The 12,503-nt window shown below is 41.4% G+C and overlaps 1 protein-coding gene across 1 annotated transcript in view; it reads right to left on the minus strand.

The window, feature by feature from the left end:
- Positions 1 to 7,141: 7,141 nt before the first annotated feature.
- pdss2 (prenyl (decaprenyl) diphosphate synthase, subunit 2) overlaps positions 7,142 to 12,503 on the minus strand; it is a 33,277-nt gene continuing 27,915 nt past the window's right edge. The window contains exons 4-8 of the mRNA XM_010903541.3: positions 11,434 to 11,508; positions 10,675 to 10,848; positions 10,319 to 10,450; positions 10,165 to 10,200; positions 7,142 to 7,528 (exon numbers count right to left, since the gene is read on the minus strand). Coding sequence (XP_010901843.2) covers positions 7,373 to 7,528; positions 10,165 to 10,200; positions 10,319 to 10,450; positions 10,675 to 10,848; positions 11,434 to 11,508 — 573 coding nt within the window. The 3' untranslated portion in view covers positions 7,142 to 7,372. The remainder of the gene's footprint in view (positions 7,529 to 10,164; positions 10,201 to 10,318; positions 10,451 to 10,674; positions 10,849 to 11,433; positions 11,509 to 12,503) is intronic.

Consider the following 12,503-nt stretch of genomic DNA (forward strand, 5'->3'; position numbering starts at 1 on the left):
CGAACGGACAAGATCCCGGTACAGGCGGCTGAAATGAGCTTTCTCCGCAGGGTGGCTGGGCACCCTTTTTCCCTTAGGGTGAAAAGCTCGGTCACCCGGGAGGAGCTCAGAGTAGTGCTGCTCCTCCACATCAAGAGGGGTCAGCTGAAGTGGCTTGGGCATCTGTTCCGGATGCCTCCTGAACGCCTTCCTGGCAAGGTGTTCCGGGCCCGTCCCACTGCTGCTACCCCCACGACCCGGCCCCGGATAAGCGGAAGAAGATGGATGATGGAAGTTCTTTTTAATGTCAAGTCGAACAGCAGCAGCATACAAATCTTTCAAACCTTTTTTGCAGTCTGCAATGCAAGACAAAATGCACTACTGCTCATGCGTGTTTCCTCGCTACTATTGGTAAATGCTGCCTTGTGTACAGTAGACTACTCTTGAGTCAGTCCACACGGTATTATAGCCAGCAGTTAATAATCCAATTATTTATACTATTTAAATCGGGATGGAGGGGTTAATTAGGTTGTTCTAAATGTGCTGGCATAGAGTTGTTGAGATAGAATCAGACTGTGAAGACACTGATTGCTCTTTTAGATCCTTGGCTCGTCCCATGTTGCCAATCACCAGTCCTTGTTTAAGCACATGCATCGTTTGAGCATAGCTGACATTAAAGTAACGAAAAACCAAGAGGAGTTTTCGGAAAAAGACAACGTCATTTTCATGAGGTGAATAGTCTACAAGAACCGCGTGTCTTTGCGGGTCTGTTCCAGGAGTCCTTGCATTGAAATTGGTTCATTTCAGTGCCAGTGCATAGGAAGACCAGACTCGTGAGCGATCGTATTTTCCCCAAACTCCACTGTGTTTGGACCTATGCACTGGCGTTGAAATCAAAACGTTATCCCCATCAGATCCCCTGTGAGAGACCCGTAAATATGTGCCGTTTTTGTAGCCTATATTGACTTTCCAAAAACCCCTCTCAGTTTTTCTATAGGCTAACTGGCATACATTCACACTGGTCAATGTAATTGGCTACTTTTACCAGTTCTCATTGCTATCTGGGATTTTTAATATCAGGGCTGACTGGTCATTAGGGACAGGTGGGGCAAAGAAAAAACTGCAAGAAAATTGTTATTTTTATTTCTTGAAGATTACTTTCATATTTATTATATGAATATAGCATCTTCCTAAATTGCATATCATTTGTGTTAGGATTTTATTTCATGTTCTCTGGTCCATGCCTTGCTGCTTCAGACTGTTCTGCTGATTCGAGTGTGCAGTAGTAGGCCATAGGCTAAGCGTGACTGTGGGGCTAGCCCCTCTCTCACAATGCAATGTACATTGTACATGTGAAAATATTAATATGCATGCTCAGAATGTTAGCGTGATCAATGTAGATCACACCAATTTGATCCCAAGTGGGGCTGACAGCCCCTACAGCACTGGTTTGAAACCCTTAATTTGGATGAGAAACTTGAAGTAAAGCGACTTTGTACCCATCAGCCACGGGATATTGTCATCACTCAAACTGCTAGTAAAAGTAACCGCAAATTTAATGTGGAGTGGTTATTGAAGAAAAAGTGGCTAAGAAGGCACTCTCTTGTTTTCCATGTCTGCTATTTGGGGGAGATGGTACTTGGTTGAGGACAGGATCTTTCTGAGAGGATTGCAAAACATGAGAGCAGTAGGAGTCACCTGGAAAATGCTGTGAAATTGGGCTTACTTGGTAAATGTTGCAGCCCAAGTTGATAGTGCATACAGGCACTCCATTGAGCAACATAACAAACAGGTGGAGGAAAATAGGTACATTCTCAGTTGGATCATAACATGTATTAAACTGTGTGGAAAATGTGAAACCTCACTGCGGGGGCACGACAAGTCCGTGGACTCCCTGAATCCTGGAATATTCAGATGCATTCTCAAAACTGTGTGTGAGGGCGATTTTCGAGACATCAGAGGCACTATGACGCTCAGCCCATCTTCAAAGGGACATCCAGCACTGTACAAAACTAACTGTTAGATTGTATGTATGAAGTGTACAGGGAGGATATAGCCAAGCAAGTGGATGAGACATAATTTGTTGCCATATAGGCAGATGAGACAACTGATGTTGTGTTGCGATATGTTGCCTGATAATACAGTGACAGAGAGATTTTTGGAGTTTGTGGAAGTCAAAGATAAAACTGGACTCGACCTCTCTAAAAGCATCAAGGGTGTGCTGGAACCACTGATGCTGGAGGAAAAGCTGATCGTTCAGACTTATGATGGTGCGGCTGTAATGTGTGCAACGTCCAAGGGGTACAGACGCTAATGAAAGAGACATACCCACATGGCCAGTTTGTTCACTGCTATGCTCACCAGCTGAACCTGACCTTGCAGCAACTTTGTTCAGCAAGGATGAGCATCCTGAAGGTTTTTTTTACAGATTTAACTGCATTTGCCACCTTTTCTCTGGTGCTCCAAAACATGTTGTGGCACTTGCTGAGGCAACACAGAGACTCATTCCAAGGCCACCACCCCGCTGTATGATGGAACTTTAAAAGTAGACCTGTTAATGCAGTTTGAGAAAACAGCGTTGTGCTGCTCCTGTGTATGGAGTACATACGCACACAACCAGGATGGGATGAGGCCACCATAAGTGAGGCATATGGCCTGTCAAAAAAAGACCGAGCATTTTCTTTCTTCCTTATGCCAGAAGTTGATGTTTTATACAACACTCTGCAAAAACGGAGCATCTGGGATTAGCAGTGCGCTCACCCACGCGGAAGCAAACTGATGAATGGGCTGCAACCATTCACGATGGAACAGACGAGCCAGGCCGTGTAACCAACACAGCACCGGTGATGAAGGAGGCATGCAACACAGTCATCTCCCAGGTGGAGCAGAGGTTTTCACAAAGTGACCACCTGATCACTGCAAAGCTGGTTGACAGCTCGCTCTTCCCACAATTTGTCCTGTCATTCCCTACATCTAAGCTTAACTGTGCGGTGAAACTATGGCCTCTAGGAAACGAGGAAAAAAAGTCTGAGCTGACCACTTTGTACCGCCACACTGAGCTTCACACTGGTAAGACGGCCCTGTCTATGTTAAAATCCATCCATGAGAACAACCTAAAGAGGCTTTTGCTGAGATCGTCACTCTGCTGAAAATTATCATAACAACACCTATGATGACATCCTAGTCAGAGAGGAACTTTTCCACCCTGAAGAGGGTAAAAACCGCCACTCGCAGTACCATGGAATAGCCGCGACTCAACACATTGGCAATGTTGTCCATCGAAAAGTTTGCCCAGAGGTAGAACTGCCGTGCCACCTTTCTCTTCAAGTGAGCCCTCAGCCTTGGTGAGTGAAAGCATATTTTATCATCCTGCCTTTGTGGTGCTGGTCCGTGCATCTGTCATATTTTTGTGCTGGACCGATAGATGTGGTTGGTGACGAGTGTCAGCGTGTCCATGCTTATCTGTTAAGGTTGTCATAGAATGGATCTTTATTCCTAAAAAGTTGTCTTTCCACTTCGTTGTGGCCTTCAGTGGTGTTGAGCTCATTGTTGTTCGCGTATGGCCCTGTAAGCACATTGGTTCTGAGCTTGGTTGTATGCCTAATTTAGGTTTGTAAATGTGACAGTGGTAATTTTACATGTGAGAGAGAATGAGAGCAATTAGACAAGAAGGTCTCTCTCTCCAGTATGTGTACTACAACACATTGTAGAAGCAAGCCGCTCTGTCGTTAAAAAGTGTTTTCTGTTGATGTTAAATAAACACATCAGTAGCAAGAGGGAGTTTTGTAGCTTTACTGGTATGTATCCTATATTTTGAAGTGGTTTGTACCCACCAATTTTTTACATGTAAAAACACCACTGTATAGGTCATACAATATTAGGCTATTTAATATGCTATTAATAGATTTATTTATTTATTTGGTATATTTCCTACCAGACATTTTGGCCGTTGATATTTTTATCTGCCAGACAACTACCCCCACACCTCATACCGGCTTTTTTTGCAGACTGATGTACCCTGCAGTGAATAGAATAATATTTTTAATGAACTCCAGTGGCGTCGTTAGGCCTGGGCGTCTTTTATGAATAGCCCCGGATCTCAAATTGACCAAGAACATTTCAATACTGAATGTAATGTGATCCTAGCGACGCCTCTGGTGAACTTCGTCAATTTTATTTTAAATTAATGAGCTTTGAACGTAAAGTGGCAAATCAAAAGTAAACTAAATCTGGATAACATGGTCACAGACCCTGTTTGAAAAACTGTGAAAAGGTATTATAGAATTTATCCCCCTGCAGTATAAAATATGACATAACTGCGCAATGTTCTGTTAGATTGAAGTGTATACACTTAACAACTGCAACACATTCAAAATAATCTACATAACCCCTCCATCCTGATTAAAAGGTATAAATAATTGCATTATTAACTTGCCACACAGACTGACTCAAGAGTAGCCTACTGAACACAAGACAGCGTTTACCCGTATTAGCGAGGAAGCACGCTTTAGCGGTAGATAACTTTTGTCTTACATTGCAGATCATTGTAGGGATCTGATGGGGATAACATCTTGATATCAACACCAGTGCATAGGTCCAAACCGAAAGGAGTTTGGTAGAATACGATCGCTTAAATTACGAGTCTGATCCTATACACTGGCACTGAAATGAACCAATTTCAATGCAGGGACAGACACGCAAAGACACGCCATTCTCATAGCCTATTCACTCTAGAATGATATTGTGATTTTCCGAAAACTCAATACCTTAATCATGTCACCTATGCTTAAACGATGCATATGCGAGGAATAGTGATTGGCAACATGGGGATGCGCCAAGAATCCACTGTAAAACAGCACTCACCGTCTTCCCAGTCAGATTCTATTTGCTGCTCTGGGCTTGATTGCTACGTCTGACTGTTAGTCCCGCCCCTTAATTTGCTTAAGGACAAGGAAATACAGAAATAAAAGAACACAGAAATAAATAAATACAGAAATAAAAGAATAAGGAAATAAATACAGAAATAAAAGAATATGGAAATAAATAAATATAAACAGAAATATATGATAATGGAAATTAATAAAAAAATATATAAAAACAGAAATGAATGATCAAGGAATTAATACTGATTCATTATTATATTTTTATGCATATATTTACTGATACATTTATTTATTTATTCATTTATTTCAAATTTTGGCAGGTTTGGTCCTCCATAGGTAAGGGTTGGGAGTATGAACATTTATCAAAGGGGAACAGCCTGAAAATTGATGACATATAACATATAAAATATACCTCAAGAACTGCTTTTTTCCATCTTCGGAACATTGCAAAAATCTAAACTTTTATCAAAAACTGATGCAGAAAAACTAATACATGCTATTGTTACTTCTAGATTAGATTACCGCAATGCTCTTCTCTCTGGTTACCCAGATAAATCAATGAATAAACTTCAATTAGTGCTGAACATTGTTGCTACAATTTTAACTAGAACTAAAACATTTGGACACATTACTCCAGTATTAGCCCCCCTACTCTGGCTGCTTGTTAGGGCTAGGGCTGATTTTAAGGTTTTATTGTTAACCTATAAAGCCAAACATGGACTTGCCCCTACTTACCTTGTGAAATGATTCAGCCATACATACATACATGTAATCTAAAATCCCAAGTTTCAGGCCTTCTTATTGTACCTAGAATTTCTAAACAAACATGCAGAGGCTCTCTCATAGAGCTCTACTGCTGTGAAATGATCTGCTAACTAAGGTTAGAAATGCTGACTCAGTGCAAACTTTCAAGTGTCTAGTGAAGCCTCATCTCTTCACATCGCCTATGATTAAGTTTAGTCTGGCCCAGGGGTCTGAAGGTGAACGGAAAGACTTGATACTGTCCATCCTTGCTGTCTTGCCAGGTGGGCTCACATCCCCACTGGGATGCCCTCTCTCCAATGCTATTCGGGGGCGGAGTCACCGGCCTGCTGTTATCTCTTCATTGAGCCCCTCGAGCAATTGGAGTGAACTCGGGCAATAATTGGCCCTCATCCAGGGTGGTTGCAGTTGGTTGGTGTCCCTTTGGTTGATGCTTGGTAATGTGGGTAGACTTCCTGCCTGTTGGGCCCTGTCCGGGGGCCTCCCCTGGATAGGGCCACAGTGTCACTAGACCCCCCTGTCTCAGCCCCAAGGTTTTATGCTGTTATTTTTATGTTGCCGGAGGAGTTGGGTCAGTTCTCCTTCTCTTTTGTAAATCCTTATAAATCTAAGGAATGCACTCTCTCTATTTTCCTTGTCGCCCACGTCTCCGGAGTACCCCGGCTCAAAAGTCTCATTGCTGTCCGTGTCCAAAGTCCTCCTGGTTGTGTTACAGATCAAGATGATACCTGACGATTCCAGCTGCTTCTGACCTGGACTTTGTTTTATAGACTCTGGACACAGCCTCCATGCATTTATTATTAGAATTTTTACTCCTAAAATGTTCACTCGGCACAGCCACAAGAGGACTGGTCACCCCTTCAAGGCTGGTTCCTCTCTTGGTTTCTTCCTAAATGTCAGCCCCTTTTAGGGAGTTCTTCCTAGCCACAGTGCTTCAACACTGTTGTTGCTAGCTCCTTGGGGGTTCAGGCTGAGCGTTTTATAAAAGCACTTTGTGACAACTGCTGATGTAAAAAGGGCTTTATAAATAAATTTGATTTGCCAGGAATTGTTAAAGGTTCTCATCTAAAATGTGGTTGCCCCCACCCCAACCAAATCTTGCCTAGGGCCCTGAAAAACTAGTGCTGGTCTGTGTCCTTTTCCTTTTCCCCCCCATCTGCCCTTCAGGCTAGGCCACATGTGACAGACAGACACTGATGGTGACGCCCATCCACCCAGTTTCACACCTTGGCTGTCCCCCACTGAGAAACCACAGGCCACCACCCTGGCGCCAGCCCACAGAGCACAGAGGCCCAATCAATACCCTTGCATTTCCTATCCATTTGCTGCAGGTCACAAGAATGGGCCTCATTAATAATTACTGCCCGCACAGCTTTGAGTGTGCTCCTTGTGGCAGGGCCACAGAAAGCTTAATGACCTTTTTCCTTCTAGACTGTCTGTTGTTCCACAGTGGCAGAGCAAAGTAGTAATAGTAGTACACACAACAAACACAAAACAATAAAATGACTAAACAACAATTGACATGATGTGAATTGATTTAATAGTAAACCGTTAAATGGGGTTTTAACAGTGGCATCTAATTTAATTTGTGGTAAATGCCTGTAGGAGCAATGAGGGGAAGGGTCATTCCATGTGTTCTGCCCATTGATTTGTTTAAATAGAACCACAATTGTTTTTAGTTTCAGTGTGTGTTTGAGCATTGATTGTTTGTGCAATTTGTCCTGAGGCCACAGGGGATTAAAGGGGGGTCAGAACTTTGTAACAGCCCTAGCGATGTTCTCCAAGGCTGAGTGCGCCTCAGAGGAAGGAAAAAACTGGATGGACTCCAGAGCTTTGCTGCTGTGGTAACGACACAGGTCCATTGTTGAAGTAATACCATCTTCCAACTTGATCGAGGACCGCAGCTGTTGCAAGAAGAGACCATAGGATATGACTTTCATTAATACGTTATTATTTTAAACATTTTTGTATTAAAATTTGAATTCCTATTGTGATCCCTGAAGATAGAACATGCAGTCGTTCTAACAAAACTGTACATTGGTCATGAGAGTCCCTCCTCTCAGAAACATTGAGTAATCTTGGGTGTCTTTCCTCATTCTGCTCTGGCAGGACATCTTTTGGCTCAGGGCATTGTACCTAATGAATTCTGGGACCGAAAACACCCTGTGGGCTTTCCCATAAAAAACAGCAGACGAGAAGCATTGCTACACTGCGCTAATGTGGCTGCACGCTCTTCAGTTAGGAAACAGGGACAAAGCATACTTTATGGGTCTCCTCCACACTCATTATTCCACAGAAAGTATTTGTCCTCCTCTGTCTATCGTTTACTCTACAAACAACAGGTGGCAGAGATTTCCTAAATAATCTCTGAGATCTCTACAATTATGAACAGGACTTATCAAAACAGTAATGATAGTTATAGTAAGTACAGTAACTAGTGTGTGGGTAGGAGGATACATACTCCCCATACTCCCCGCCTCTCCTCATGAAGGAGAGTCTCCGTCTCTCTGTCTCCTCCACAAATAGTCCTAGGTACCTAATCCCAGACGATCTGGTTTCAGACGTGACCAGAGATACCCCTGCCCTCTATTGGTTTTTTACTGCGCCCGTCTGTCCCCACCTTTCCCTCTAACTGACTTTTGGAAAGAAAAGTCAAATTTGTGGTTGGTTGAAGTGGATTTAAACCCTCTCTGAGCATATTTGACACTCTAGCAACTAGCGGTGGGACCCAGTATTGAGAATTTGAAATTATATAGTTTCATATCGATATGCCCAAGGCATGTTGTGATATATTGTATGCTTATTTTACATGTTTTTCACACTGTTGTCCATAATATTATAATGTACCAGAATTTCCTCCTCCTGCACTGAATGAATGGCAGGCAATACGGGTGCGCTTGGTTTACTACTTGGACCAGCTTGTTGGTTAGTTGGTAACATTAGCCAGCATTTAAATTATTTCCTTGCTAGCTAGCACATTGTAACCAAGTTAACAGTTGTTGTGCCCTGCATGTACAATTGGCAATATATCACAAAACCCCAGATGGCTTATTGCTATTATAAACCAGTAACAAATGCAATTAGAATAATAAAAAGTTGTGATCCCATAAAACGGGTTTCTCAAGGCCCAGATGCTGATTGATTGAAAGTAATGATATATGAAACCACGGGTGTGGCATCAAATAACATTTTACTGCTAAATTTGCATTGGTAACCAGTTTTAATTGGAATAAGGAGACACGGGTTGTACACTGTCAAAATGGTCAATAATGCCACAATTCATCGTTCATATGAACAGCTCTTAGCCATGGTAAATTGGCCATATTGGTTAAATATACCATGGCTTTCAGTCAATCAGCATTCAGACCACCCTGTACTAATTATTTACATGAATTGGGACTATAGCATTGTTAATGTTTGTGTACATTTTGTCCATTATAACAAAGTTTTTTGCCGGACCGCATAAGCAGCGCCGGCCAAGAAGAGCGAATGTCTCTTACTGAGTGAGTGACTGAGTACTCTTTGTTAAATAGCGTAGTGGTTAGAGAAGCAGACCTACAAACAGTAGGTCCTGCGTTTGAATCTCGTTACAGTTAAAGCAAATTATGCATTAGGATTTGTTCCAGAAAGACAACATCTTAGCTGGCTACAACCTTCAGTAGCTGCGTTACAGTAAGCCTAAAATGAAATTTCACGATTATATTGCGAGTATTTCTGGTGTATTTCCGAGGTCCGCATCCGTGCATTATTTTTGGGGTAATATAGGGTAGGTCAAAACCCCTTGGGCAGTAAAAGAGTAGGGGTTTCCCCAATCCTCTCGTATTTTCACTTGACGAAAAAGTTAGTTATTATCACCTATATTGATAGTTAATGTATCAATGTCATTCACAAATGAAAGAAAAATTTAATTGTGCCATGAAATAGCTTTGGCTGTGTAAAGTTCATATTCAGTCTCGCTCAAAATTGCTCAATTCTTATGACTATTCCAAGTAGTTAGATAGTAGTAAGCCTATTACTGGCTAATAATCTGTTAAAACGGCCTGGTTTATCTGCTGGTTTATCTGCTTTAGCAAACACTAGCAAGCTTCCTTGGCTAGCCATCTAGCTAGCTTACATTTATTCTACACTACTGTAGGGTTGAGATCTTGGACTGAGATGGAACAAATTACCAACTTATCGGTTTCACTATACAGATTTTATTAATCAGTACAGATAATTTGTTTTCCCCAGTTTAGGTTCAGACAGCCAGTCACTGCTACTTTTCAAGCAGACACGAAGAACAACTGGGTTGGCTTAAAGTGGAACTGAAACCACTACAGTATGTTATGGCAGGGGAAGAAAAATCATCACTTAAAAGAAAATACAAAATGTTCCAGTATTTTTGGCAAAATGTTTTAAAATGATTATGCAATTTTGAAATCAAGTTTAGAAATGCAACTGATATCAGTATAGAAATTGCATATTTGTGCCCATCCACACTGAACCACCCTGCTAGAATACCACAATAGAAATACACTCCATTTACATCCACTTGGCTCACCTTTGTATAGTCAATTTGTGTTCCAATAGTTTTTGCCTGTTCATAGAGAGAAAATTGGGAAATACTTTTTAAGAAGTATACATTTTTGCATGTGGCAATACAAATAATGGAAATGTTGGGAAAAGTTAATAGCCCAGAATAAGTAGTTAAATACCTGTTGCAGCTGATGATGCCATTTCTCCTGTCCCACAATCTGCCGGTGTAGAATCACAGGGGCAGAGTTCAAACCGAATGTAACTGGGTCTGCTGAACTGCTTTTCATAAATGGCTGTAGGTCTGAGTTTAACTAAAGAGGGAGAAATTACAGCATTAATCAATATTCATGACAATCAAATTACTATCCTTAGATGTCACATCTCAGTAGCTATCAGTGTATTGCAAATATCCATGACAGTATGTGGACCATTTCACCATTTCCATTTCACATTTACAGTAAAACTAAAGGCAAACAGAACAACTTAGTTACTTATCAGCAAAGACAATCTTTTACTTTTTTACAGTAGAGCTTGCCTTATAGCCCAGTGATAGATGCTTCCCGTATTTGTAGGCCAGTCCTTGGGCATCTTTTTCATGTTTGGCAAGCTCCATCGCTGCCTGGCAGCTTTTCGCCAGCAAGGCACCATGAGACAAGAACATCTGCTCCTCCCATGTGACCATGGTAATGTCATCAGTTAGGCTCTTGTCCTACAAAGAGCAGTTAAAAAAAACAATACAAGAAATAACAGCTGAAATCAAAGAACATATTGCACACCTATTCTCTGGAACTTAATTGCGCATTCTAGAAATCATAACTGGTAAAAAAAACATTTCATTTGTTAAGATCAGTGACTTATTACCACAGTATCAGGTTTCAGGGAGAAAAGAGCCAAGGTCGAAACTCAAACCTTTTTCTGAGACAGAACATAACACTGAGTTCTGCTGGGAAAGCTTTTCTTCATAGGGTGAGGTGTAATACCTTTGTCAGAAATCATCTGGTTGCATCCAGGAGGGAATACTAGCAGACATGTGATAGAACTGTTTTTAATGTATGCCAACTGAAAACGTTTTTGTCCATATTAATTAGACATGATAGACAGTAATGTCTATTTTTGTTTAGAAATCTCAGCTTTTTTATTATCCCATGAATGTTGAGTTGTTGCGGGGAATGAGTAGTTACGGAGCTGTAGGGGATACATTTTCAATAATGTTGTCAGTTTTGTGAGGTGTCATGTAAATCCTTATATATCTCTGGTAAGGATGTGCCTGGTGGGGGTATGGAAATGTTCTTACCTCCACATTGTTAGGCATCTCATGGTAGATGCCTTGCACCAAGTCACCAATGGCACTCGATATTAACTCCACAACCTTTCAAGCACAAAGTAAAAATAAAGCTTCAAGGAGCATGCTATATGTTTTGAACATACAGTACAATTGCCGATCAGAAAAAATATAACATTGAGACCTTGGTATATACACTACCGTTCAAAAGATTGGGGTCACTTAGAAATGTTTGTTTTCCATGAAAACATACATGAAATGAGTTTTAATAGGAAATATAGCTAAATGAATAGGATGATTAGAAATCATTATTTTTTATTGAAATAATTAATAATAAAAATGATGTCCTTCAAACTTTGCTTTTGTCAAAGAATCCTCCATTTGCAGCAATTACAGCCTGACAGACCTTTGGCGTTGTGGATGTCAATTTGTTGAGGTAATCTGAAGAGATTTCACCCCATGCTTCCTGAAGCACCTCCCAAAAGCTGGATTGGCTTGATGGGCACTTCGTATGGTTAAGCTGCTCCCACAACAGCTCAATAGGGTTGAGAGCAGATGACTGTGCAGGCCACTCTATTATAGACAGAATACCAGCTGACTGCTTTTTCCCTAAATAGTACTTGCATAGTTTGGAGCTCTGATTTGGGTAGTTGTCCTGTCGTAGGGAGAAATTGGCTCCAATCAAGCGCCATCCTTGCAAAATGGAGCGATAGTCTTCCTTCTTCAAGGTCCCTTTTACCATCACCAAAGCACCCACAGATCATCATATTGCCTCCACCATGCTTGACAGACGGTATAAAGCACTCATCCAGCATATATTAATTTGATCTGCGCCTCACAAATGTTCTTCTTTGTGATCTGAACATTTCAAACTTAGAGTAGTCAGTCCAACTCTGCCTAGAAGGCCAGCATCCCGGAGTCACCTCTTCACTGTTGATGTTGAGACTGGTGTTTTGTATTAGTCCTGTTGCTCAGTTGTACACCGCAGCCTCCAATTCCTCTTTCTATTCTGGTTGGAGCCAGTTTGCACTGTTCTGTGAAGTGAGTAGAACACAGCGTTGTACGACATCTTCAGTATCCTG

This window comes from Esox lucius, chromosome 15 (genome assembly GCF_011004845.1).
Source record: "Esox lucius isolate fEsoLuc1 chromosome 15, fEsoLuc1.pri, whole genome shotgun sequence".
Classification (NCBI taxonomy): domain Eukaryota; kingdom Metazoa; phylum Chordata; class Actinopteri; order Esociformes; family Esocidae; genus Esox; species Esox lucius.